Raw genomic sequence first — 25,753 nt, forward strand, 5'->3', positions numbered from 1 at the left:
AACTGCAGAATGCAAATACTGTCATCCATTTCCTAAGACAATGTGCCCCAAAGTAAGTTTTATCTGAGAAGATTAAATGTTTTGGAGCCAAATAGTTTGAACAAAATTGATTTAAATTTGTCTAATAAAGATAAAATTATTCAATATTTTATTCTACTAAGGAGCAAAATGAAACATTGTCTCTTCTGCTCATATTTATTTGAGTTATTAAGTAGGAAACCCTGCCAAATACAAATAAAAGCATTAAAATATGTTATTAGGTGCATAATTCTAACAGCAGTGCAGTATTTTAACACCCAGCAAGGATTTCAAATGAGGGGGAAAAACTTTGTTCCATTACTTTCTTGACATTTTAACTCTGTAAAAATGCAAACACTTGAGTTTAAATTTACACCTTCAACATCGTTTCCTGTCGATGATTTTAGTGCCTCAGAGCTTTTCCAGTGTAAAGACAAGCTCCTCTTTCTAGCAGAAAGGTTTTACTGCTTTTCACTGGCATTCGCGACCAGCACTGTGTTCAGACCAGACTTTCCCCCAGGCTTGTGGCACCGTTAATTGTCTGGAACCTGTTTGGGCGGATTGTTTCAACAGTCTTAACAAAGTAGAGTCGTAAATCTTCCCATCAGCGCATGTGCGTCTGTTTGGACTGCTGATGTTTATGAAGAAAAATTATTCTTAAGGAAAAAAGTTAGAATTCTAATTTCTTCTTAATTTTCTCCTCTTAAAAAAAATTACCAATGATTGCACATTTAAGTCTATTACTTGTGCTTTTATTTAAAATTTTCATTGAGTTTTTATTATCTGAACCCTCATTGGTTGCTTTTGGAATGTTTTCCCCCATTAAAAGTCCCGCATTTTGCACTTTTAAATTCAAGTTAAAAGTATGGGAATTCAAACTAAAATTTATCATAAAAAAATTATAATAATAATAATTAGGGAAAAAAAAGTAAGTTAGTTTGCCCACCAGGGGGCAGCATAGTTAAATCTACAGTGTCTGTCGCCTGGCTGTGTTTACACCTCTCGTCGCCCGGTGCGCAGCAGGCCGTGCTCTCCTTACGTAAGCCTGTCTGTTCTCGCCCGCAGTGTGCATCGCATCAGGGACCAAGGTGGCGCTGTTCAACCGACTGCGCTCCCAAACGGTCAGCACGCGCTACCTGCACGTGGAGGGGGGCAACTTCCACGCCAGTTCCCAGCAGTGGGGGGCTTTTTACATCCACCTGTGTGAGTCGCCCTCACCCAAACGCGACGACGTGTGACTGAGAGATGAGCTGAAGTGACTGACTGGTGGCGAGTGTGTGTGTGTGTGTGTGTGCGTGGGTGTGTGTGTGTGTGTGTGTGTGTGTGTGTGTGTGTGTGTGTGGGGAACGTGAAGCGGCGGCTCTGATTGGTCGTTTCTTTGCGTTTCCAGTGGATGACGAGGAGTCAGAAGGAGAGGAGTTCACTGTGAGAGACGGTTACATCCACTACGGCCAGACGGTCAAGCTGGTGTGCTCGGTCACCGGCATGGCGCTGCCCAGACTGGTAAAAATAAATAATGATGATAAATGATTGATTGAGATCAGGGGAAAACATTAGAAGCGGCAAACTGCAGCAGAAACAGGCGAACATTTTGCTGCTCCTCCGCCAACACTCAGAGTCTGAGTGATGCTGCCGTCCTGCCTCTGTCCAAACATGTCAAAACCAGACTGCCAGTACCCACAAAATCATGCCATTTTCTTCCATATATATATATATATATATATATATATATATATATATTTGCAAACAGTTTTTACCCCGTCTTTGTTTTGCACTGTGAGGAAACTAGATCTTCTCATTGTTCTTTAATTAGCAGGCTGCACAGAGCTGTCAATCTTCTTCTCTTCTGGCACAAAAGGAGTTTATTTCTCCCCCGTCTTCATAAACGTTGGACTTTTACTTTGTTCAAATAATCATTCTTAGACAAAGTCAGCCTTGTTTTTCTTCACTCATTCCATGACTCATGTTCTTCTGAGCGGCAAACTGACATTTAGTCTTTTCTTCCATCTATTTATATGTTTGTTAACCTCGTTTTCTTCTGACCTACATTGCCTTTCAAAAGTATTTGTTCCTTTTGTACTTTTTTCCAATTTTGTCACATTAACTCCACAAACTTCGGTTCATTTTCAGAGTTTTATGATAGAACAACACATAGTAGTGTGTAGTTGTCATGTGGAAGGAAACTTTACATGGTTTGCAAAATGTTTTTCTAATAAAAACCTGAAAAGTGTGCCCTGCATTTGTATACAAGTCCCCTATGTTCTGATGCCCCTAAATAAAATCAAGTGCAACCATTAGATGGTTGTTCAGCAGGACAACCATCACCAGCTTTCAGGCAGAGATGCAGCAAAATGGTGTTAGAATGGCCTAGTCAAAGTCAAGAACTAATGCCTTTAGGAAATATTCAGACACTCTTCATGTAGTCTGAGTTTGAGCTTTTTTTTTTTTTTTTTTGGAAGAACTGATGAGGATCTCAGTCTCTAGATCCTCAAAACTGACAGTTTGGGTTTCAAATTGCTTGTAGCTAAAATTGCAGAAGTTTTTATTTTTTATTTTTTGGCAAGTAATTGACTGGGACAGAATACAAACACACCAAAAAGTAAAAGTTTTATATTGTTTTCCTTTCTTTTCACAATTATGATCAACGTTTTGTTGGTTCATCACAGAAAATCCTAATAAAACACATTCAACTCTTGTTGCAGTTTGACAAGCAGTTATAAAACTTTAACCAGTGTGTGAATACTTTTGCAATCAAAAAGTAATCCTTTATTTCTTCCTACATGTCTTTGTTGTCCTTTTTCGTCGATCTCGATCTCTTGTCTTCCCCGTCCAACCCTCTGCTTTATCATAACATCCATCCCTCGCTCGGCTTATCTGCTCCTTTCCGTTTGTTTTCCTACGAGATCATTCGAAAAGTCGACAAGCAGACGGCCCTGCTGGACGCCGACGACCCGGTTTCCCAGCTGCACAAGTGTGCCTTCTACCTGAAGGACACGGAGCGCATGTACCTGTGCCTTTCCCAAGAAAGGATCATCCAGTTTCAAGTCTGTGCCACCATTTCCTCTGCATACAATGTGTAGCTCTCTCGAATCCCCATTGACCTTCCTCCTCCCTCCATGCCAGGCCACTCCATGCCCAAAGGAACCAAACAAGGAGATGATCAACGACGGCGCCTCCTGGACAATCATCAGCACGGACAAGGCAGAGTACACGTTCTACGAGGGCATGGGCCCCGTCCACTCACCCGTCACCCCTGTGCCTGTGGTAGAGAGCTTACAGGTAGCCTCGGCGCGGCGTGCGGCGTTTTCTCGGCGCGAACGTCTTCGCGGCGACGCTCGGTTCACGTGTTTGAACTCGTCTGGTCTTGTCCGCCCCCTGCAGCTCAACGGCGGTGGGGACGTCGCCATGCTGGAGCTGACGGGGCAGAACTTCACGCCAAATCTGCGGGTTTGGTTCGGCGATGTCGAGGCTGAAACCATGTACAGGTCAGTTGCTGCTTTTGTAAAGAAAGAAAATTCCCCCCCCCTTTTTTTTTTTTTTTTTGTAAGAATATCTGCATAAAACAAAAAGACGACACTGTGGCAAAAAAATATTTTTACCTTCTATTGTTGGATTATAATGATGGAAAGTTTGTGGATGCTGTGGTTTGCCTGCTTCGTGTTGTTTTACAGGTTCTTTTTTAAGTCTTTTTAGGGTTCTGTTAGTTTGCTAGTTTTCTGTCCTGAGCGTGACAGTGATACGAAACCAAAAAAAGACAAAAAATGTTTTAATCTTGGTTAATTCATGATTTAAAAAGGAAGCGATTATATGTTCACACAGGATCAACGCGGTGTGGTCTGGATGGATTTCTCTGTAAATCCAATCATGATTTTGAAAACTGTCTTGTATTTACTTAGTGCATGGTATTAAAATGTATTGAATGATCTGAAATATTAAAGTGTAGCATAGAAGCAGAAACAGAAGAAATATGTAACTTGGGCAAAAGACTTTCTTTGGAGTCCTTTAAGTGAAATATAAGCTTCAAACAGACTGAGAACGTCACTGAAAGACGCCTCCATCAGGCAGCGAAATAAATATATCCATAATGAAGAGTAGCACTGAGTCACATGTCTGCTGCTCCATTTCACTTGCGAAAGCCTCAGAAATACCAGAATAATGACCCGACGTCGCTCTTCGACAGACCTTTAATCTCCCTCGGGACTTTCAGCCTCTTACGTAAGTTCAGATTTACGGAGAAAGGACACGATGTGGCTCTTTGAACACCATTTGGGGGGCTGGTGTTTTTCACTGAGAGTAAATCATTAATGTGGGGGGAGTTACTCTGGAGATGCCTTTCTGTGAAAATATAGGAAAAGAAAGCAGTCCGTTTTGCATATTAGTGTCAAATATTTTCCATTTTCTCCTTTTTGCGTCACTAAGAAACTAACTAATTTTCTCTAGTGGTGGAAAAAGTCTGGATGAAGATGTGAAGGAACCCTGGATCGTTTGCTATCTTTTTGCATTCTGTTCACGAAGTCACATATTTTAGTTTAGAGTCAGCCTGACTCGACTGCTTAACTTGAACTATAGGCCCGAGCCCAAAGTAAGCCCAGCATATTATTTCAATTAAGATTTCACTGCTTTCGTATTTAGACCATAAGTTGAGTTAGCGGTGTAAATGCTCCCGTTTTCAGCTTTTGCTGAACCTCTTCCGGTTCCATTTTGTCGCTTGTTGTGGCCGCAGGGTGAGTGGAGTGCAAATCGTCTGGGACGTGCGATTGACGGGAGCGGAGCTGGGCGAGGCCGCGTGCGCTGCGCTCGTTACAGTCTGATGAACGTCTCCACCTTATTTTATTTATTTTCTCAGCGGGTTAACCCATCTGCTCCTCTGGTTAGACTGTAATAAGTGGATCAACACAACACGCGTTCTCGCTTGGTTTTTTCTCTGTGCAGAGTATATTTAAGGCTGAAATGATGAACCGGTTATTGAAATAATCGGCAGCTAATTTAGCAATCAATCATTAGCTGGAGCATACAGACTCAGAAAATAAGGTAGTTTGCTGAAATAAATAAATTTGGAGCAGTAATTAGCCCACATTTTGCTGTATACGTCTGCCTTTAAATATGTTTTAGCCAAAACTCCTCAAGCTGCACTTCCAGCTTCTCCTGGTTCAAATTCACCAAAGGAATGCTGTTACTGCATCTTAGGCAATAAAATGTTTGTGTTTTTGTTTTCAAAAAGGAGTTGAAATATTTGTTTATTTTAATATATTTCTAACATTGTCTAAAAAAAAAGGGTTAAATGAAAAATCAGTAAAATGCACCACTCATCAAATTAATTAATGATCAGAATAACTGATACAATAGAAATTTGCTTTATTGTATTGAAATAGGGGAAATTTCTGTGCAACAGCAGCAAAACGTCAGGCAACATGAGCAAATAGACTCACACAAAGACTATAAAGTGGAGTACAGAATAAAATACCATATCGTAAGGGGAAAATTTCGACATAATGTCAATGCTAATGTCAAATTTATTTGTGTAACACTTTTAAAAGCAAGTTGAGGCTGCATTAAATAAAGTGTAAGCCGCAGCTCTACGAAACGCGACACAGAAGCCTGACCCGGACACGAACACGAGCAAAACAACCCGGATTTCGGGTCGCGTTCGTCGGGTGGGGCCATAACTGCTAACGTATTCCCTGTTGTGCGCAACCTGCAGGTGTGCGGAGAGCATGCTGTGCGTGGTGCCCGACATCTCGGCCTTCCGCGAGGGCTGGCGCTGGGTGCGGCAGCCCGTCCAGGTCCCCGTCACGCTGGTGAGGAACGACGGCATCATCTACTCCACCACGCTGACCTTCACCTACACGCCCGAGCCCGGCCCGAGGCCGCACTGCAGCGCCGCCGGCGCCATCCTGCGGGCCGGCAACGCCAGCCTGCACAGCAACAGCGGCCAGGAGGCCGCCGCCCCCGGCGTCTACGGCCCCAGCAGCACCCCCGGCGCCGGGGTCACGTCCTCGTCCTCCGCCGCCGCCGTGGTGTCCTAACGCACACACACAGTATGCCTTGAGAGCGAAACACACCTTGGGGTATATTACATGAAAGACTATAGGAATCAAACCCAAACTCTTGACTCGTCGTAGAGTGCTGCGTGTTTTAGCTTGGGATACAAACGAAAGGAGCAAAAACTGAAGGAGCGACATCACCGACGGTGTCGGCCAATGGGAATAAGCAGAAGAGCTCCGTGTGACGACCCCGCGGTTAATTTAGGGACCTGCCTATTTAATCCCGGTGTTTGGAACGAGTGACGTTCCTGCAGGCTCAGAGCACCAGCACCTTCCTTCAGCTGTGAGAAACGACGACGACAACAATACATCCACCCTGAACGCAACGCCGACCACAACCTGAACGGATCGGCCCGCCGTCGGCCCGCCTGGATTCACGCTGATCAGCTCCCACGCGCATCGGCTGGGCGTATTGTTGTTGTTGCAGGACGCAGAGGGACACACAAAAACGTGACGATAACATAGTTTTTATGGACCAAGGATCTTGTATAAGCTTTAGTAAAGGTACATTTTTCTCCATACCTTTTTTTGTATTAAACATATAGTACACTTTTGTTACCAAATAGTTTCTATTCCTTCTCTGAGCTTTTGGGCTTTGTTTCCCCTCCCCCTCTGCCCCCTGTTTGAGGTCCAAACTCCCAAACCTTTTATGTTAATGTGACCTTACAACAAACGTCTGCTTCTCAGTCTTTGGATTGTTTTTTTTTTTTTTTTGTTTTGTTTTGTTTTTTTGATACGTCTTCTTTTGGGCGGGGGGAGAAAACAAAAAAAACAAAATCTGAAGTCTGGGTTTGTTTATTCACATAAGCGAAGGTTGGTTTTTATTATGTTTGTTTTTATTGGGGGGGGGGAGGACGACCTCAGAGGGGCCTATATTTTTTATCCTTTTTGGTTTTTATGAAGTCTTTAAAAAGAAAAAGCTTTAAGCAACGCCTTTTGCCTTGCCTGCAATACTCTGCGTGCTCGCCGCGTCTCCTGGAACGCAAACGCTTCAGTACATCTCACATGGAGCCATAGCAACATCTGCAGAATATGTGGAGAAAGGAAGAAAAAAAAAAAAGGAAGGAGAAACAAAGACTTTCTTGGTTACAAAAACAAGTCAAACTCAATGTAATAAGCGTTAGTAAGCCTTAGTACTGTATATTCTTACTGTGCACACAGTCAGACCAGTCACATATCTAATATCTGTTGCTCACTGCACCCGGCGAGGCGTCTTCCAGCACGTGCTCTGCTTATATCCGGTAGTTTTCCAAAAAGAAGAAGGAAAAGAAAAAAAACACACACACAAAACGATGGACACTTTTTCAATTCGATGTGGCCTTACTGCAAAACGACGGGGGGGGGGAAAAGGAAAAGAGTTCACCTTTTTCTTATATGCTGTTTACTCACCTTGGAAGAAGCTGTGCGTAGCACAAACTAATGCCTCGCTGCTTATCACAGGAGCTCCGCTGTCTCTGAGCTCATCGCTGCGGCTTCACCCTGCCTGCAAAAGCAGCCTCCTTCTTCTGAAGCCTTCCTGTTTTTGTTTTCTTTTTTTTTTTTTGTAGTGTACAAACACAAAGATCCCTGCTCTTCTGTTTTCGTTTCAATAGTGTTCTTCTGCTGCCACGGTTGGGACAATCTCTCCCAAGTAGGCATGGACCGGTGCGATAACCTTGAGGGGGGGGGGGGGAAATAAGAAGGTCACAATATTTACAAAAAGACTTTAAATTTACTCCCATTTAAAACGGGAAGAACGCCAGCTGGAATAATTGGCTTTATCTGCTTCTACGCCTGAACGAAAGCCTTTCTATTCAAGAATTCAAACGTCGCCATGTCTTGTTTTACTTCTTAAGGTACTGATCCACAAGAGCAAAATGCCAGGTTTTCCCACCACATATTGAATTCTCAACTCTTCCCAACTCTGCTGGTTAAAAGTGAACATAAAATTCTTCTTTGTGTGTTTTTCTGGTCTGAAAATGCAACTTTCCCCCCCTTATTTACACCATTTGCTCTATATTAATGCTCAAAATTAGTTTTGGAATTTGACATAGATGTGACCAGTAGTTAATTTTTACAGGTAAGGCCCAAAATGTTTCATACATGTTTAAGTTTAACATGTTTCATCTGTTTTGAAATGAGATCTGCTAACCGATAAAGAGACAATGTTCAGAGCTTAAGTAAAAATAATAATAATAAAAAAGTCTACTTAAAGAATTTCTTTGCCTTTTCTAAAGCAGATTTTACAACAGCCAAGCCCTTCTTATATTTGCTGGTTTCCATTGGTATTTTTTATATTTTATTTTATTTTTGGTGATTAAATATTAAAATTACTGCCAGTCAGAAGAAGCATGTTGGCAGTATTATGACATTACTTTATAGCTCAACTTATAACAGATATGAAAATTTTAGTTTAATGGTAGATGGTAAAATCTTTGGGGAAAAAAACGCTGTAGCATTTTTTGTTTGTTTGTTTGTTTCTTTCCAATTTGATTTTGTTGCATAGACTTGAGAGCAAAAATACAAAATAAAATAGAAATAAATTAAATTGTAGGCTCCAAGCACTCAAATCAACAAACATAATTCCTTTTGGCATTATATTTTTTTTTATCTTAAAACACAAAAAAAACGGCTAACTAGCTTTGTAGCTACTACTTGTACTCCCTCAGCAGATGTGCTTTCTTGTAAGCGATGGACAATAAAATGACCTTTCAGCCAGCTGACTGTCGGTGTGTAGCAGCAGGTGGGTCACTACTGAACCTAAAGACTTGTGCAGAAACTGTAAGGTGGGAAAATGCTGTGCTTTTGAACTCGTAACAGAGACTGATGCCTTTGTTTGCACTCCATAGCTGTACGCGTTTTCTGGAATAGAAAGGTTTCCAGCCAAATGTGTTTTTTTTTTTGTTTTGTTTTTTTTTTAAGTGAAGGAAATCGCCTTCTTTTTGTGTGAATTGAAAACTTTTATTTTATTTTTTATTTTTAATCTAAACTCTGTCCATGCCTACATCGTGACTGCTGTAAGCCCCTCTCAGCTTTCTGTTCTGTCTAAATTACCCTGTGGTTCATCGCGCCGGCGGTGACGTCACCGCCTTTGGGAGCAAAGAAAAAAACCCAACAAAAAACAAGGCCTTTTTAAATGTGTATTTAAAACGAAAACGTGCATTTCTGAACATAACAGCAATATTGTACAGGTCATTTCATTGTCGTGGTTTTGTGTTCTCATTCGCCTGAGCACTAGTTCACCAGCCAGCAAGTTCCTTAAAGCGTGCTAGTGCCGTAATGTCGTCACTGTGACCGAATACTGATTCGGTCCATTTAAAAGAAAAAAAAAATTGAGCTTCCGGTCTTCCACCAGATCCAAAAAAAAAAAAAAAACTTCTAGCTTGTGGGGAGACATTCAAAGGCAATACAAAACGAGAACAGCACTGTAACTTGAATGTCTGCTCAATGAAGTGTTTCATAACTTTGTTACACCTTGAAACAGGAACAGAAAAGGATTCGTTCCACCCCCCCTTTAATGTATAAAAAAAAGCGCAGAAAAGAAACGATGAGTTAAGTTATGCCCTGTTCTTATCCATCATGTTTGTTATTAATGTAAAATGTTTTATATTGTAATATTGATATTTTTTAAATTATTGGTACAAAGTCTCCCGTTGTCTTACGTCAAATTTTCAACAAAAAAAAAAGATGGAGAAAAAAAAAAGTGCATTATTGCCCGTGCTGCCTCTATAGTTTCCCTTAAAGTACGCCACTTCCTGGAATGACTTTAAACTTAGAAAATAAATAGATAAAAATAAGTGCTGCAGCAGCGGAGTAGCATCCAAACGGCGCTTCCCTTTACTCTGCAGGATGCAGGTCACCAAATCTTAACTGTAATTTTTATTATTATTATTATCTTTTACCTTCCCCCGTCTTCTAAGATTAAATATTTGTTTACGTGTTGCCGCCTCGAAGCAAACCGCGCCATCTGGAGCAGCTTTCAGATTCACTAAGAAAACAAAAATGGCGGCTCTTGCTCTCAACAAATCCGTCGCCTTAGACAATCCGAGTTAATTTACTGGGTTTTCTGTTTTCAGAATGTGCTAACTCAAAAAAGAAGGGGGAACATACTGTGGGGGGGAAAAAAAAAAAAAAAGATGTTACATGCCTTCTCAATACACGTTGTGTTGATATGAACCTTCACAAGAGGGAAAACACCGCCTCTCTGTCTCTCCTCGTTTGCTTTCGTGTCTTTTTGTCCCTCTCCGTGCGTCCTTGTCGTGTTTTTTTTATTTTTATTTTACACTACCAAAAACACACAAAAAAGAAAAAAGCAGCTGTTCTGTGTGGATGTGTTTTTATGAGCTCTGAACAATGTATGTATCTTCTTAATATGCCAAATGTCTTTTTATAATAATGTAGTTTTCATGCACTGCTAAACAAAACAAAAAAAAACAAAAAAATAAAACAAAACAAAAAAAAAAAAACAGGGCAGAGTGAGAGGCAGCTTTAAACGAATAAAACGGAGTGTGGAGCCCTTTCTCTGTCGCACTCAGCCTTACTTCTCCTTTTAGACTATTTGGCTGTTTGCACTACAGAGCGCTAAACTTTCTACTTCTTCTCACACATTTCATCCTCCATTTGTTTTTAATGTTTTTGTTTTTATCTTCCATTGTGCATTTGAAGATTTCTCACTTTTTTTTTTCCTCTATTGTCGATGCTTACCTGTACCGCCCTTTCTTTGTCTTCATCTCCTCCTCGTCTTCATCTCCCGCTACTCTCACTGTTATCTGTGTATTATTCTAGTAAAATGGTAAGCAGAGGTGTCATGTGGTAGTATATACTCAGTGCTCAAAGGGTGTCTGATGGTAGAAACCTGTGCCGTTTGTAACATTTAGCAATAACGTCAAAACAAAGGGGACGTTTGTTTTGTTTTTTATTTTAATTTTTTTTTTTGTTTTTCTTTTGTAATAACATATGTTAGTTTGTTTTTGTACATATTGCAGCTCCAGATCATGCTCAAAACTGTATGTCATTAAAAGAAGAAAGGAAAAAAAAAAAACAACAAAAAAACCAAGAAAAAAATCTTGCAATATTGGAATAAAATGAGAATTTAAAAAGTGACGAAATGTGAATGTTTTTAGTCAGTGAAAGTATATATTTTTTAAAATCATTTTATTGCTTTTACTCTGAATGGATGCTAAAAAGGGTAACGGATAACTGACCTGGATTTGTCCTGCTCTTACGTAAAGCTTTTGTCTTATTTGCTCCTTCAGTGACACACGAGTCTCGCCAGAGTCGCTCTTCTCCTTCAAGGTCCACTTTGTGAAACCCACTAAAAGCACCGACTTGTTTTGCCCTGGACCTTAATGTGTGCGCTCCAGGTTTTTATACACAGCACTTTACACACAAACTTCACAATTTAAAACTGTGAAAAAAAAAAAGTGTGTTTCTTCTTGGACGTACAATAACATTCACATCTAGTTGGCGCCAAACGTTTGTCGCAAAATACCAATAATTATGACCCACGCACCGCTGAAATTAATTATATTAATCATGCGTTTGACTCAGTCAGACCTAAATAAGTAAGAGTTAGAGTGCCGATAAAAAGTTTTCACCCCCTTTTGATCCTTTGGGAAGGGGGCATTTATGCAATCAATTATTCTACTTTAAATATGTTTATACAATTATTTTTTGTAGAAATCTATCATTTTGATATCAAAGGGGGTTTTTTTGTAAAAAAAAAAAAAATATTGTTGACTATAATTTGTAAAAGCAATAGAAAAGCAGGAAACATTCAACGGCTGAATACTTTTTATCAGCACTGTGTGTGGAGCCATAACCCCAAAAAACTCTTCCACAAGAGGAACTGAATACAAATGCATGCCACACTTTTTAGATTTTTTTTATTATTTAATTGTAAACATTTTTTTCTCTAAATGACATTTCTTTTTTTTTCCACTTCAAAGTTGTGCACAACTTCACCGCCTGTATATATTACACAAATTCCTGCGAGACACATTGAAGTTCGTAGTTGTGACTCGTGGAAAACGTCTGTAAAAAGTCGAAACGTCTTCCGACAAACACGTCCGCAATAAGTCGACAAATATCCCACGATCTTATTTTTCTAGTCAGTCGTTCGCCTGAAACGAGCCTGATCACAAAAAGACGGCGGAGTACGTTTGAGAGCCGACATTTCACATCACAGCTGGCAGAGAACGACGAGAGAAATATTTGGATTCTTCACATGTAAACTCACAGGAAAAAAAAAAAAAAACATGCACAAGTTGCTACATTGACGCTGCTGTGTTCGACAGTAAGAACGTGTGGAAATCATGTGGGCGAGGTGAGAGACTGACTCTTTAAAGACAAGCTGCAGGTGTTACAAATCCCACAAAAAGATAAGGCCTCTCCAGTTACCCAGTCCTTTAGGTATACATACATACAGAGGGTCAAGGGCAGCAGCTGTTTGTGCAGCGGTGGGGGGTATCAGTTCGAAGCTGCTGGTTGTGATTAATGTGTCGGTGAGGCCGGCGATTCCTAGAAGTTGAGGATATCTTCTAGGGAAGTGGGAAGGCAGCATGTAAAGATCCAAATCAAAGAGAACCTAAATGCGGTTCACTGTCTCGGCGTTTAGTTTTTCAGAAGTATAAAAATGTTGCAGTATGTAAATTCAATGCTGAAAACGACTAATAAATTGTGGTGAGAAAAAAAAAAAAAACTACATTGGATTGATTATTTAGCCACAGTAAGCTTAGTTCAGTTCAGTTCAGTTTCATAGAAAGTTAAGCAATTTTTTAAACTAACGTTGCGTTTAATTTAATTTAAATTCAAACTTGCTAGAATTATTTACATTTTTACATGTGTTACTGTAATTTTGACTTGTGCTTTCAGCCTTGGGACTTTCCCACTCTTTTTACTCTTCCTGCTAATTGCTAAGGAAATCACAAACTAACAACTTTTCTTTCCTTACAGTTGAGATTGAGTACAAAATATATTTTTACTAAAATGGAAAACATAGACTCCCTATGCCGACCTATACTGTCTCGTTAGCATCAGGCTAAGGAACACTAACTAGTTGTACTTTAAAAGTGCTGTTTTCAACATTTAGCAGCGACTAAGCTTCAAAAGCACTCCAAAATGTCAGGGATTGAACCTTTTGTTCTCTAAAAGTTTAGGTTTAAACTTTAAAGTTGACTCTTGAAAATTAGATGTATCTGTATTAAGAAAGGGGAAATAAAAAAAATAAAAAAACTTGAGCTCTCCCACGCTGTGCAAACTCTCAATATCCACCACAACTTTTGATCTCAAACTAAGGTACACGGACTATTTACTCACCGGTACCATTAAAACTGAAAGTAATATTTGAGCCATCCCTTATTTATTAAGTCACCTAAGAAATATTTGGCAAGCCCGAGGGCACTCGCACTGCACTAAAAGTTCATTTCCATGTAGTGAGTTGATCCTTTGGCATGAAAAATAAATAAAACCAGACCGTGTCCTTACAGAAAGGTAACACAACCTGTTGTGACGCAGCAGATCTCTGTGAACCACACCCCATCGATCTCCAGAACACGTTGACTTTCACAACAGGAGCAAATGAAAGGCAAAACATACTTCGAAGAAATGACGGGGCTTGAAGGTTTACAAAAATATCCTTCATTTTCTCATGTGCAAGCCTGCATGACGAGCGTTTTTAAAAATGCTGTCAAAATACAAAACAGAGTGAAAACCAATTAAATGAAAACGGGTTTGAATCGAGGACATCATTCTGACATCAGTGAAGAAATTAACGTAAAATGTTTAAGATTTGTTGTCTTTGATTCGGCCTTTTAAAAAAAAACAAAAGGCGACTTGTTATTTCACAACACACTACTGAACATTTCTTCCTACTCGTTATTCTTTTCAGCACAAAGTCGAATTTAAACAATTATTGGAAACGGGATTGGGACAAATCCAGCCGCAAGTTGCATTGGATTTGTGTTAGAGGTTGAAACTCAGAGGTGGGGACGGCGTCACGCCAGGTCTGACGGCTTTCTGGCTTCAACTCTGAATGCTTGTGGCGCTAATTACTTTTAGCAACTAATACTTGTTACTTCCAAATACGACAACAAAAGAAACAAACTTACAGACACAACCAAGAGTGGGCAACTATGAACTAGGCAACTGATCACCTACATAGTTAAAAGAAAAACAAAACTGAGTTTCATTAGTTTCTGCTTAGGACATTGATTTTTTGTGACTAAAAATAATAATAATAATAATAATTAAAAAAAAAAGAAAAGTCCCACTTATTTTTGCTTGTGGACTGGTCTTTAAACATTAGACATTGTTTTAACATCTTCAAAAAAAAAATTATTTAAGAAAAATGTTTATTTCTTCATATGTGTAATTCCAGGGCTCACGACGCTTCTGGAGTATGTGTCGGTATTTACGTGTAGAACCGGGACATTGATTTATTTACTGCTGCGTCAGAGCACTTCGTGTCACGCTCGCGGTCCCTGAAGCTGAATGAGCATCGTCAGTACTCTGGACTCTGAAGGGCTCCGGGAAACATCTGGCTACGATCGTCCGCTGTGAGGGGCCTGCGTCGAGCAGGAGTTAGCCTACCGACTCGTGTCGTTCCACACCAAGCTTAAAATGAAAGAAATACCCATAAACTGGTCCTGAAAGCACTGTGAGGGCTCAGCAACACACAACACGCTGTCTGTCTTCACTCCGGGCGGCACTTCTACACACAGCATGCAGTGAGATCACGGGACCTCGCTGCACTGCGTCATGGGGATGTTCGCGTTGACGCAGGGTGTGCTCTCTCTCATGCTTTGAGAATAGATGTTCATGCCACTGGACAGCGTCCATCGTCTTTCCCCGTGTTTGTGCCAAACAGATGTCCTCTTTTTCTTCCCATAGTAGAACCACTTCCGGATTCTCCACAGGATTTTGTAGTTACAAAAGGTAGCCGCTATGGCCCGCCGGAAGCGTTTGTTCATGAAGCAGTAGACGATGGGGTTGACGCAGGACGAGGTGTAGGACAGCAGGTGGATGAAAGAGATGGGCGCCCCCGTCAGACGGTTCGCCGAGTTCTTGTCGAACGCCTTCCACGCGTTGACGACGTAGATGGGGGTCCAGCAGAGGAAGAAGAGAACGACGATGACCATGAGCATGTGGATGACGCGTTTATTGGCTACCAGCTCCTTTTGGCTGGAGTTTCGGGACGTCTCTGGTAACTCGCCGCTTCTGCTCCTCCTCGTTCTCTTGCTCTCAGATGAGTTGCAGCCATTGCCGTTTGCTGGTTTGACGCTGCCGGTGCTGGCGTGGCGTTCTGGTGCGGACGAGCATGCGGAAAAACAAAGTAGCAGTTTCAGAGTGGACTCTTTACGCTACAGCAGGGACTTTTGGCTTTAGATTTCCCATTCTGCAATTTTCATTAAAGGGTCTAAAACCGAATGAATTGGTTTGGTTTAGCAAAAAAATAAAATTGGTTGAGGTTCTTAGAATCGACTTAAGCTTACTTTGACTTGCAGATATTGTTTGTTTTTATGTCTGTGACGTACATTATTAGCATTGAGTGATAAATGACATAAAAATCCAGTTTGCAAGAACACTTCTGTTGTTTTTAAAGCAAACTTGTCATGCTCTTCTACTCCGCAACAATGCTAAAGTAGCATCTTGTACGTCTGTGGTCTCAACTCTAATTAATTCAGTCATCCACACTGCAAAATGTTTTAATGTTTCTCAACATGCTGTAAAGCACTCAAAACACATTGTCGCGTGCTGCAAGGTAAACTAAAACAACAACAAACAATAAAATATTAAAAACACATGTAATTGTTGCAGTCATGTCATACCACTGCTGGAGCTCTTCAGGGACTGCGCTCGCTTGATTCCCTTGTACAGCTTCAAGGAGATGCGTCCGTAGGCCGTCGCCATCATGATACCAGGAATCAGGAAAAGCACCAGCAGCAGCACGATGTACCTACGATGACATTTCACCAGAATTACTGCACCGCAGTCAGCATTTGTTGGATTTAACTCAAGGCAGCACCAAATTACATTATAGTAAGTCAAAGGTGGGCTGAATGAATGTTTCCCAGGGTGAGGATTCCTCACCGTTCCCTTAAAAAAGCAGAATTTCTTCAGATTTAATGGTTCCATGTGGCTAAAGGTACAAATAAAGGGTAATTTGTATTTGATTGCTAGCAAACTGAGTCTGATCTCTGTTCTTACTGCCAAGCTTTCGTGCCTGCTTAGGGGTTCCTGCACACGTATAAAAGTGATATAAAACTCATTCAAGCCAGGATTGTACCGGTGCATCCCCCTGCTATTTACACCCTGGGCAACTGCCCATATCACCTGTAACAAAACCCAACTTCCTGGACAAACCAAGCAGATATGCAGCCGTTTCAATCATGTTTTCTATTCGAATGGTTTTGGTTGATGGATTTCCTCGCTCTCTCTTCACCAAGACGAGAAAACCACTCGGCAAAAAAGCCGTCGTAAGCTAACCGCTTTGCGGTAATCGTGTAGCACAGATCTCCCCAATGAATAAATTTGTATCTCACCAGGACTGCTGGAACACTGGGTTGGGCCATATCAGGCGACACATGTGTCCCGTGCTGTTGTCGAGGCGGGTGAAGGGAATCAGGGTGCTGGAAATCGGGTAGGGCAGCATCAAGATGGAGGACACCACCCAGGTGGAGGTGATGACCTTTTTGGCGTGGCTCCTCGTCTGCCACGCCATGGAAGCGAGGGGGCTGCAAATGGCATAGTAGCGCTCGATGGAGATGGCCACCAGGTTGAAGGTGGAAACGCTGACCGAGACGCCTGCGCAGAGAGGAAAACACACCAAAAGCTCTGTTTGACCATGAAGCGACATCCTCTCTCTCTCAGGTGTTAGTGTTTTACAGCAAATGCTTGAAATGACACCCCTAAATGAACTGCTTTTGTTAAAGAACTGAAGAGATTAATGGTCATTTGCAGTGTCATGAAAATCTACTGACAAAGTTAATTTATACTATAATTGGATTCGTATGCAGCAGACCTGGCATGACCTGACACTTGGTTACGCATAAAGTTAGTGCTGACTTGATGTTTAAGTTTGTCAAAACAATGTTGGACTCGATGCTGAGTTTCCCTAGATATACACTTTTTAAACTATTTCCAGCAACTAACTGAGTTTACTGTCTTGTTTGATAACTACGATCAATTAAAAATGTACGTGCGACTGAATTGAGACGATCTTTTTGTATTGTGCTTTGAGACGATATCCGTCATGAACTGGCGCTATATCAATAAACTGAATATTGTGTTGTGTTGCTTAATCCTGAAAGTTAAATAACTACATTTCCTCCTTTGTCGGAACCACAGTCTTAGATTCTTTCTGTGTTTATTGTTTATTACATAACTGAAACACATCGAATGCATTAATACCATGTCAGTTTTACAAATAAAACATATGAATGTCAAAGAGGTTTAAGCTAAGAATATAAATAAAAACAGCGGTTTGTCCTATGTTTAACCATTTTTTAAAAATGTATTCTGCAGAATATTTGGAAAGCTGTTGCTTGTGATATTCAAGAAAGGATGCTGAGGAAAGTAAAATGTAAAAAAGAGATGCCATGTCAAAATGTTAAAATGAACAAATCGCAACAACACACCTTAATAAGTCAGCGCATAAAAAAACAGAAACTAAAAAGACACATTTTGACACAGCCAAACACATTTATGTTTTCTGTACCGCTACAGTTCATGCAAAGACAAATTAGTGCCATTAATGTGATCCGTTTTAACTCTCAGACTTTCTGTCTGTGAGTGTGTTGCTGCATCTGATCACACTGATCACATCTGATCTGATCACACTGATCAGATGCAGCAACGGTGTGTTAAATATGACGTTTCGTCATATTTAACACGAAATGTGACACACCGTTGTGTTAAATATGACGTTTCGTCATATTTAACACACCGTTGCTGCATCTGATCAGTGTGAACACCGTCCTTAGCAGTAACAACTCGATCTATAAATACATTTCAAATTACGGCTGGGCACAACCTGCAAGAGTGACACATAAGCAGATAAAAACATGGACAAATGATGCAGCAATCCCCGAGGACGGGCCTTTAATCTCCATGTACGGCTAAATAGAGCAACAGGAAGTGAGGAGAGGAATTAAAATCACATTTCCTCGTGTTTCTGTAATTGGATGAAAATAAAATATCTGCGTTCAATGCATCATCTGTAATGACTGCACCTTGTTAGAAAGATCCCCACAGAGGTTTTCTGCAAGGCTCATGAAGACGTAATCCAGGTCATTTATCAGAATCACAGGCAAATTAAAGTCAAGGAAGAGGTTCGCATCCCTGAACGCACTAAATCATCTCTGTTTAGTCTGTCTCTGTAGGAAACGTCAAATCCCCGAATCAAAATAAATGGAAACTGTCTTGCACTGCCGTCTAATCGCCTTCATGCCCTCTGAAAGTTCCCACGTTGTGTCACAAACCCAAACCTTAAAGTATCTCAGTCGGATTTTATTTCTGTGTTCTTTCAAATATATAAATATGAATACATAAATAGAGAGTTGACTAATTGTGAAATGGAAGGAATATGATAAATGATTTTTTTTTTTTTTTACAAATAAAAAGAATTGAAAATATGGCACGAATTTAAACTCATTTACCCTTTAGTAAAACCCAGTGCTACCTATTATCTTCAGAAGACACCTAATTAGTAAATGGATCAAGAAAATATGCATTTGTGAAAAACAAACTAACAAAAACTTAAAAACTGCCATAACGCTTGCCGTAGCTTGTCACTGCATAGACAGCTAACACTGTAGAGTACTGAACGCACTTAAAATTAACATCTAACTCCGTAACACTGCAGTGACACACACCTATTAACTTTAACCTTTAATTAATAAAGACTTTCTCCTTCAAACTTCAGCTGGCCCAGCTGGATTCCATAGATAGATGTGAGAGTAGTATTTTATCTTTTTATTAGCAGTACGCTAACCAGATACAGCCAGCTTAGCATAAACAACGCAGCTTAGGTGGAATGCAGTCTGTACAGTCTGTTAATCTTACACTTTTAACTTAGTCATGTAAACTACTTTAGTAAAACAAAAGAAATAAAAAGTGAATAGCATTGCTAACATTGTGGGAAACTTTACTCTTTGGAAGGGCTCTGTCACAATCTGTTGATCTGTTTGGCTCGGTTTCAAAGGTTTTTTTTTTTTAGATACTGTGGAGTTGTTGGACAAATGTATGCAGACAATCTAGTACGGATGCGCTGCCGGTGTTCTGCACTGTCCAAGCAGACACATATCTTATAATTAGAGCAACTATGCCTCTGTAATGTCTGCAGCTGTCAGACAATGTGCAGCACGGGAGCAGGAAAAAAGCGCTTGCACTGACTGGAAAATGACATATCTTTCCTGCTAATGGAGTCAAGTGGACCTAATGTGGACTGCCAAAAAAAGGGAAAGGTCCAATAAACACAACCTTCATTTCTCAATGAATGAGTTTCTGCGTTGCATGCAACCCCAAAGGCTTATCTATCAGGACTTGACCTAAGACAAAGCAATGTGAGAGCATGAACCACAGAAAGCAATCCGAGAGATTTAAGCCGCAGCAGACAAAATCGGAGCTAGCGGATGAATTTCAATGACAGTCTGGCCACAGTATTAAAAGCCATCAGGAAAAACTATCTCTTGATTGCATTGGTAAACCCAACTAAACCGTTTGACCAAATTTGGACTCAGATGTCGAGCAATTTCCATATTGAAAGTAATACTCTCATTGTGGTTTTTGATCAAGATGGTTACAAACAATTCAGTTTTGGTGCTGTGTCATGAGCTTAAACCGGCTGTACAACACCTTAAGAATAATCCGAAACAGCTATGTAAAGAGTGGGCAAAATGTCTACCACAGTGGGTGTAAAAGACGCTTTGACATTGATCACAAATGGTTGATAGTAGCTGTTGCTAACAAAGTTGGTACAATGAGTTTTGTCTGATGTTGAGATTGGTTTGCAGGAGAAATGAGGCACATATTTAAATACTTTGACTAGTCCAGAGTCACTTGTCATGCATCTCCCAGAAGGTTTAAAGGTGTATCTTCGCACATATTCATGGTTCACGGTTTTAACAAGCACCCAAAAACTTGGACAAAACAAGTTACAGGACAAAGCTTCATTTTTATACAACACACATTATCTCCTGCCCAACTCTGAGGCTATATGCCTCAGAGTTGGACTATATTTGGTTGGAAAGTTTACATTTATGTTGTCCCGAAGGGCTGAAATGTAGGACAGCTAACAATGGTGAACGTTACGTCTGCGGTGTTTGTCTTTCTCGGCCGATAAACTGATTATATTTGACGTGTCCCTGTTGACTCACAGAGGCCGCTCGGATTGTCTTCTTTACCCAGCGCTAAGTTATTTTCAGAGGCAGTGTTTTGACGACCTCCTCAGAATACAGGGAAGACAGAGAAAATGTCCAGTGAGGGCTGGCGTCTGGAATGATCGCTGCTTCAGAGCCCTCAGTCACATCAGAAGTGATTAGAGTTGTTACTCCCATTTGCACTTGACCGGAAAGGTAATTTGTGTGTGTTTCACACACAAAGAATGAACTGGTGAGATTAATTTTGGCAGGGGGAACAGGACACCTTCTTCAACCTAAGCTGATAGGAATCATCTTCCCGCTGGTTTTTGTGGCAGTCAGTTTTCATCCTTTCTCATACAGATTATTAGGCGAGACCTAAATTGAAATTCAAAAGGCTTGTGGCTGGAAAAATATAAATTTATCCTTTCTGGACAAAAAAAAAGGATGAACTGTTTTTAGCTCAAGCTCATTAAATCTCCAGGCGCATTTGGACAGGCAGGGAAATGAACCTTGCAAGAACGTCTCAGATGACTTCAATTATCTAATAAGCAATTACCATCACAACAAAAAACTACAATAACTCACCATAGAGACAGAGTTGGATTATATTGCATCCAGCGTTAGGGGGATCAACCGCAATTAAGATCTTTCACACATTATACTGCTAAAAAAGTATAAAAGTATTAACCCCTCATTGGATTTAGATGTTCCAGTCAAATGGACAAAAATGCACAAGGTATAGAATAAAGGATCTAATGATGGGAAGTTTGGCTCTTGTGGAACGACTTCCAAAGAGCCAGCCTTTAACTTGTTGCCATCTCCTATTTTTTGCTCAACTTGGAAACATGAATGTTTTGTATGTAACGTTACAACTAGTGTCGTAAGGTTAATTATGTAAATATGAGTGTGCAGATGCCTGTCGCCGATTGGCTCCTGAAGACTGAGGAGACTCCGGATTGGTGGCCTGCCAGAGGTGGACATCCTGCATCCATCCCGCGCTCATCCCAACTGGCCACACTGCTTGTCTTTGTTAAAGACCTTGTAAAAGTTCTTGAAGGAGTTTGCAGGAGTGAGCGGACGTTTATTTTTGTCTAAGTTTATATTTATTTAGGGAGGCAAGTTTTTGTAATTTGGTTATTTACTTTCGAATAGCTAAGTTCTGGTTAACATTAAGATAGTTGCTATATTCGGCTCTTCTGATTCAAAAATGGGTTACTATCAAGAGCTCAATGAATTCAGCTGTGGTACCAGGAGGCTACAAGTAGAATAAGTCAATTTGTTGAAATTTCCTTGATGCTAGACCACATTCAATCACTGAATGTGGCAGTTCATAGAGTTCCTTAGTCGCCGATTGTCTTCTGAGTAAACAGCTACCGACCTCCAAACTTTGTGATTTTCAGAATAATTTACAGAGCTCATAGAGAGCTTCTTGGAATGGATTTCCAAGGCACCAAGTTCAATGCAAAGCATAGGATGCAGAGGGGTAAAGCAGCCCTCCACTGAACTCTGGTATCCCAATGGACGAGTATGGACCAATGGATTTTTATGGGCACTGCCTGACTGCATTGTGTCAAGTAGAGGATGAATTATGACGGCTGCATTTTGTCAATGTGCGCAAAAGGGCTCAAAGCAAGTTCCATCTTGACTGGAATGAATAGAGTCCTGATGTCAACACCATTGGGAATAATCTCAGGTCTTCTGGTTCTGGTCTACTCAACACCCCCAGAACCAGAACCAAACAAGGAGAAGCAGCATCCAGTTTCTATGTACCTCAAATCTGGAAGAAAGTCAAAACACTGAGTTTCGACTGTTGAGAGTTGCCTTTTGTTAGTAGGAGGTCAGACACTGATCAGCTGTGTATTTTCTTGATGACTTTGAATTTCACCAAATGTAATCTGTGTTGCTTGTGTCATAGTTGGACTTTGAACTGCCTTGTTGCTGAAATGCACTGTACAAATAAACTTGACTTGACTAAAATAGATGACCAGACTCAGTTCATCTTGTTCCAAAAACTCCAGTCCACCTTCTCACATCTGTACATACCCATGAAGTACATGACCATCTTGCACATGCCGAGGCCAAAGATGAAATCCTTCATGACGTTGGGGATTAAGGTGAAGGGGATGCACACCAGGGAGACCAGGAGGTCGCTCACTGCCAGGGACAGCAGGAACAGATTGGTGATGGTCTTCTGCCACTGTCTTCGTCCTACCGGCAGCAGGACGATGATGATGATGCTGTTGCCTATGAGGCTGAGGAGGAAGATGATGCTGTACAGGACGATCCGGACGGGCTGGGAGATGTCTAAGAAGGAAAGACGTGTTAAAGTCTTTGTTTTCTTTAAATTGGACCATGACAATGTGGATTCTGGAAAGAAGCTCTCAGACTGGAGGAATGCTATATGGGCTTCTGATAACGACAAGTCAGTTTACTTTCCCATCGGTCGATATTTCTGCATTAAAAATCATTTTTATAATCATTTTTAACACCTTCTGTCCAGCAGTGTGGCGCTCAGAATTATTGTCAACAAATTTACTTTTACATGCGTGTCATGCCATGATGCTCCACTTGAGAAACATATGAAACTTTGTTAGAAATTGCTTTGGGTTAATTATTTCAAATGTAATGGACACAGAGACAAAACGAGAGATGGGCGGTGAAGAGGTTTGAAGGGAAAGAACGAGATAAGAGAGAAGGAGCCATAGAGAGGACACAAGTCAACACCTGCCTCTAAGCCTGCGGAAAGAGAAAACAAAAACCAAGAAACCACAACAACAAACAACATGCACACAATAACAGTTGCAATGTGATTGGAAAGTGCGCAGTACGTCGTCATACGAGGTGTATTTAGTGGCAACTGAGAGTGCATCTGACAAAAACCGGAGTCTAAACAGAGATTGGACCAGTCATTTAAAATTTCTCCCTCCATGTTAATGAACGGTTTATCGCTACAAAACGTGTAGAATCAGACAATCACTTAAATAGACCATGAAGTCAGCTAAAAGTTGGATTGTGCAGAACGACAATGACCTGAAGTACAGCAGAAAGTCCATGTCTGACTGGATCACATGAAAGAATATTCTGGAAACATAAATACAAGCGGAGAAACTGGTTTTTTTATGGCCCTCAACAGGTTGTTGATCGTCGGAAACCCTTTGATGTGGCTGTAATAAATAATTGTAAAAAATCTACAAATAGAGTGCCAAACATCTGCAACCATGCAAAAGCTCACTATCAGTTGTCTCTGAAATGTTTTCAATTACTTCTTGAATAGGTTCCCCCCCCCCTCATAATAAATGAGACCATCATTCGAAACCTGCTTTAAAACATTTTCTGATACTATTTGAGTGCTAATCTGAAGCATTTCAGTAAGAAAAGTTGAATCAGAAATGAAAAAAAATTATTTTTTAAACACTGTGACTTTCACGTAATTTAATTACTGAAAACGATGATCTTTTTCAGTGGCATTCTGAGATGCACTTGCATGTTGTGAGGCTACTATCCCACCTGTCACCATGTGGAGCTTTCTGCCCATTTGGGCCACATCTAAGTTCCGCTCTGGGTCTTCTGTCCTCTTACACTCTGTGTATATTTTCAAAGTCATCTGCCTCCCTTAAGGAAACATCACTCTAATATTTATATAAAAATGTGACTCATGTGCAGCCCCGCTGATGCTCAGCGTGCGCATTTTTATGAGTCGGTGCATCACTTCGGGCTGTGGTAGCCTTCCAGGGTTTTATTTGCAAAAATGTTCCAAACTGAAGCTTTTTACGTCCCAGTTATTTATTTATTTTTTTATTTTTTTATTTTCCCGCAAAGTGCACAAATTCAGTTTGTGCTCACTTGACCGTGCAGAACCAGCGAGCGCTGACTGCATTAGCTTTTGTGGAGGACCTGAGCCGTGCGCGTAATGCGCAATGACGCAAGAAAAAATGCCCAAAGCGCTCGCCTTTCCTCCCCGCTCGTTTCTTTCTTTCTTTATTTATTTTTTTATTTTTTATTTTTTTGCCACAATCTGGAGTTCAAAAGACTATTTTAGGTAAATCGAGAAATCTTCACAGACATGCTATATCGATATACTGGTTTACTTTACCGTTAGAGTCTGGAGAGGGGCCCCGTCTTGGCTCGTAATCCGAAATATTGATCCCGAAGCGGCTCAAGACATTGTTCAGGTCTGTTGAATTAATCAGGAAGTCATAGGTCGTGATAGTCTCCATTTCGCCTTCTCTCCTCTGTGTGTGAGCTCAGGTCAAATCTGTCTGAAGCTCAGCAGCGGTCATGCTCTTTCATAAGAGAGAGTGAGAGAAAAAAAAGAGAGAGAGAGAATGCGCGCATGGATCTTGAACTTTAAATATCCATTCACAAAGCAAAAGCAACGAGTGAAGGAAAAAAGCAGCTCTCACTGCTGCGCTCCTCTGTTGTTGACAGCATGCGGAGAGAGATCGTCAGCCCGCCTATATGACCAGCAAACCCTCCTCCCTTCCAAAGAAAGCTGGCAAACAAATCCCAATCAGAGCTGAAGAGCTTGATTACAAACATCATTTGTATCCCTGGCAATATTGAAAGTGCTTCTCACCCTCTGCACGGGCATGCTGCTGCAGGCTGTGGCATTTTCTTGAGAACGGGCGTGAAAGTGTAAACGTTCTGATGCGTGGATAGACAGACAGGCTGTCATCAGCCATTAAGTTAGGCGTTCAAAAGGCGATGATTATTGTTGTGCTAAAAAGAGAAAGCCAAAAATGCATTAAAAAAAATCAGTATTTACAAGCCCTCTGTTGTTGTTGTTGTTGTTGTACCAAACAGAATAAATGAGTGGCTTTTTATAACTCATTTCCAAGGAGGTGATAATAGATGGTTAGGACTCAGAATGACGAGATAGCAGGTAAAACAGGCTGGTCCAGGCTTAGTTTCACAGCTCAGTTTTACATTTCTTTGGATCAGAGTACTTAAGAAAACAATAAGTAGATTATTTTCTGATGTTATAAACTTGTCCTTACTGTATAATCGCTTCTTACTTTTGTTATGTTGTCGCTTTTGTGAATTTGCATGCTTCCATTTGCCTTTCACTTGACTTGACTGGTGGCACACTGGACAGTAAAATATATTTCTATTTTAATCAAGTCTAGTCAAAATCTATGTTACATTTGGCTTGATTTGTGTTCTGCTGCATCTTATTCTTTGTGATTTATTGGATTTGTAAGGTGTATTTTTGGCAGCAAAACAGAATCAAGTTGCTCCATAACCCAGAGATCATGGCAACAATTTCCCAAAACTTTATTCGTGTCTTTTAGTTTAAAAGACATACCACGTGGCTGAAGTAATCATGTGTTTGACCTGACTTGTTATCTGCGT

The 25,753-nt window shown here is 40.7% G+C and overlaps 2 protein-coding genes across 2 annotated transcripts in view; one reads left to right on the forward strand and one right to left on the reverse strand.

The window, feature by feature from the left end:
* Positions 1–11,149, forward strand: part of rbpjb (recombination signal binding protein for immunoglobulin kappa J region b) — a 50,380-nt gene extending 39,231 nt beyond the window's left edge. The window contains exons 6-11 of the mRNA XM_015011465.2: positions 1,084–1,221; positions 1,409–1,521; positions 2,922–3,062; positions 3,142–3,297; positions 3,400–3,503; positions 5,720–11,149. Of these exons, the coding sequence (XP_014866951.1) occupies positions 1,084–1,221; positions 1,409–1,521; positions 2,922–3,062; positions 3,142–3,297; positions 3,400–3,503; positions 5,720–6,044 (977 nt within the window). The 3' untranslated portion in view covers positions 6,045–11,149. The remainder of the gene's footprint in view (positions 1–1,083; positions 1,222–1,408; positions 1,522–2,921; positions 3,063–3,141; positions 3,298–3,399; positions 3,504–5,719) is intronic.
* A 760-nt stretch (positions 11,150–11,909) lies between these two features.
* On the reverse strand, positions 11,910–24,944 carry cckar (cholecystokinin A receptor). Its single transcript, XM_015011468.2, has 5 exons — positions 24,495–24,944; positions 22,445–22,705; positions 16,583–16,844; positions 15,869–15,996; positions 11,910–15,342 (listed from the first exon to the last, which is right to left on the reverse strand). The coding sequence occupies exons 1-5, from the start codon at positions 24,616–24,618 to the stop codon at positions 14,774–14,776; spliced, it is 1,344 nt and encodes a 447-aa protein (XP_014866954.2). The 5' UTR covers positions 24,619–24,944; the 3' UTR covers positions 11,910–14,773.
* Positions 24,945–25,753: the final 809 nt, after the last annotated feature.

Source organism: Poecilia mexicana, unplaced genomic scaffold (genome assembly GCF_051168715.1).
Source record: "Poecilia mexicana isolate PSO_F unplaced genomic scaffold, ASM5116871v1 scaffold_18, whole genome shotgun sequence".
NCBI lineage: Eukaryota > Metazoa > Chordata > Actinopteri > Cyprinodontiformes > Poeciliidae > Poecilia > Poecilia mexicana.

Coding starts and splice junctions, on each gene's coding strand:
- cckar (XM_015011468.2), bottom strand. CDS start 24,618: ATGGAGACTATCACGACCTATGACTTCCTGATTAATTCAACAGACCTG. Junction 15,997..16,582: donor CCAGTGTTCCAGCAGTCCTG/GTGAGATACAAA, acceptor ATGTCATCGTAG/GTACATCGTGCTGCTGCTGG. Junction 15,343..15,868: donor CCTGAAGAGCTCCAGCAGTG/GTATGACATGAC, acceptor CGTCCGCACCAG/AACGCCACGCCAGCACCGGC.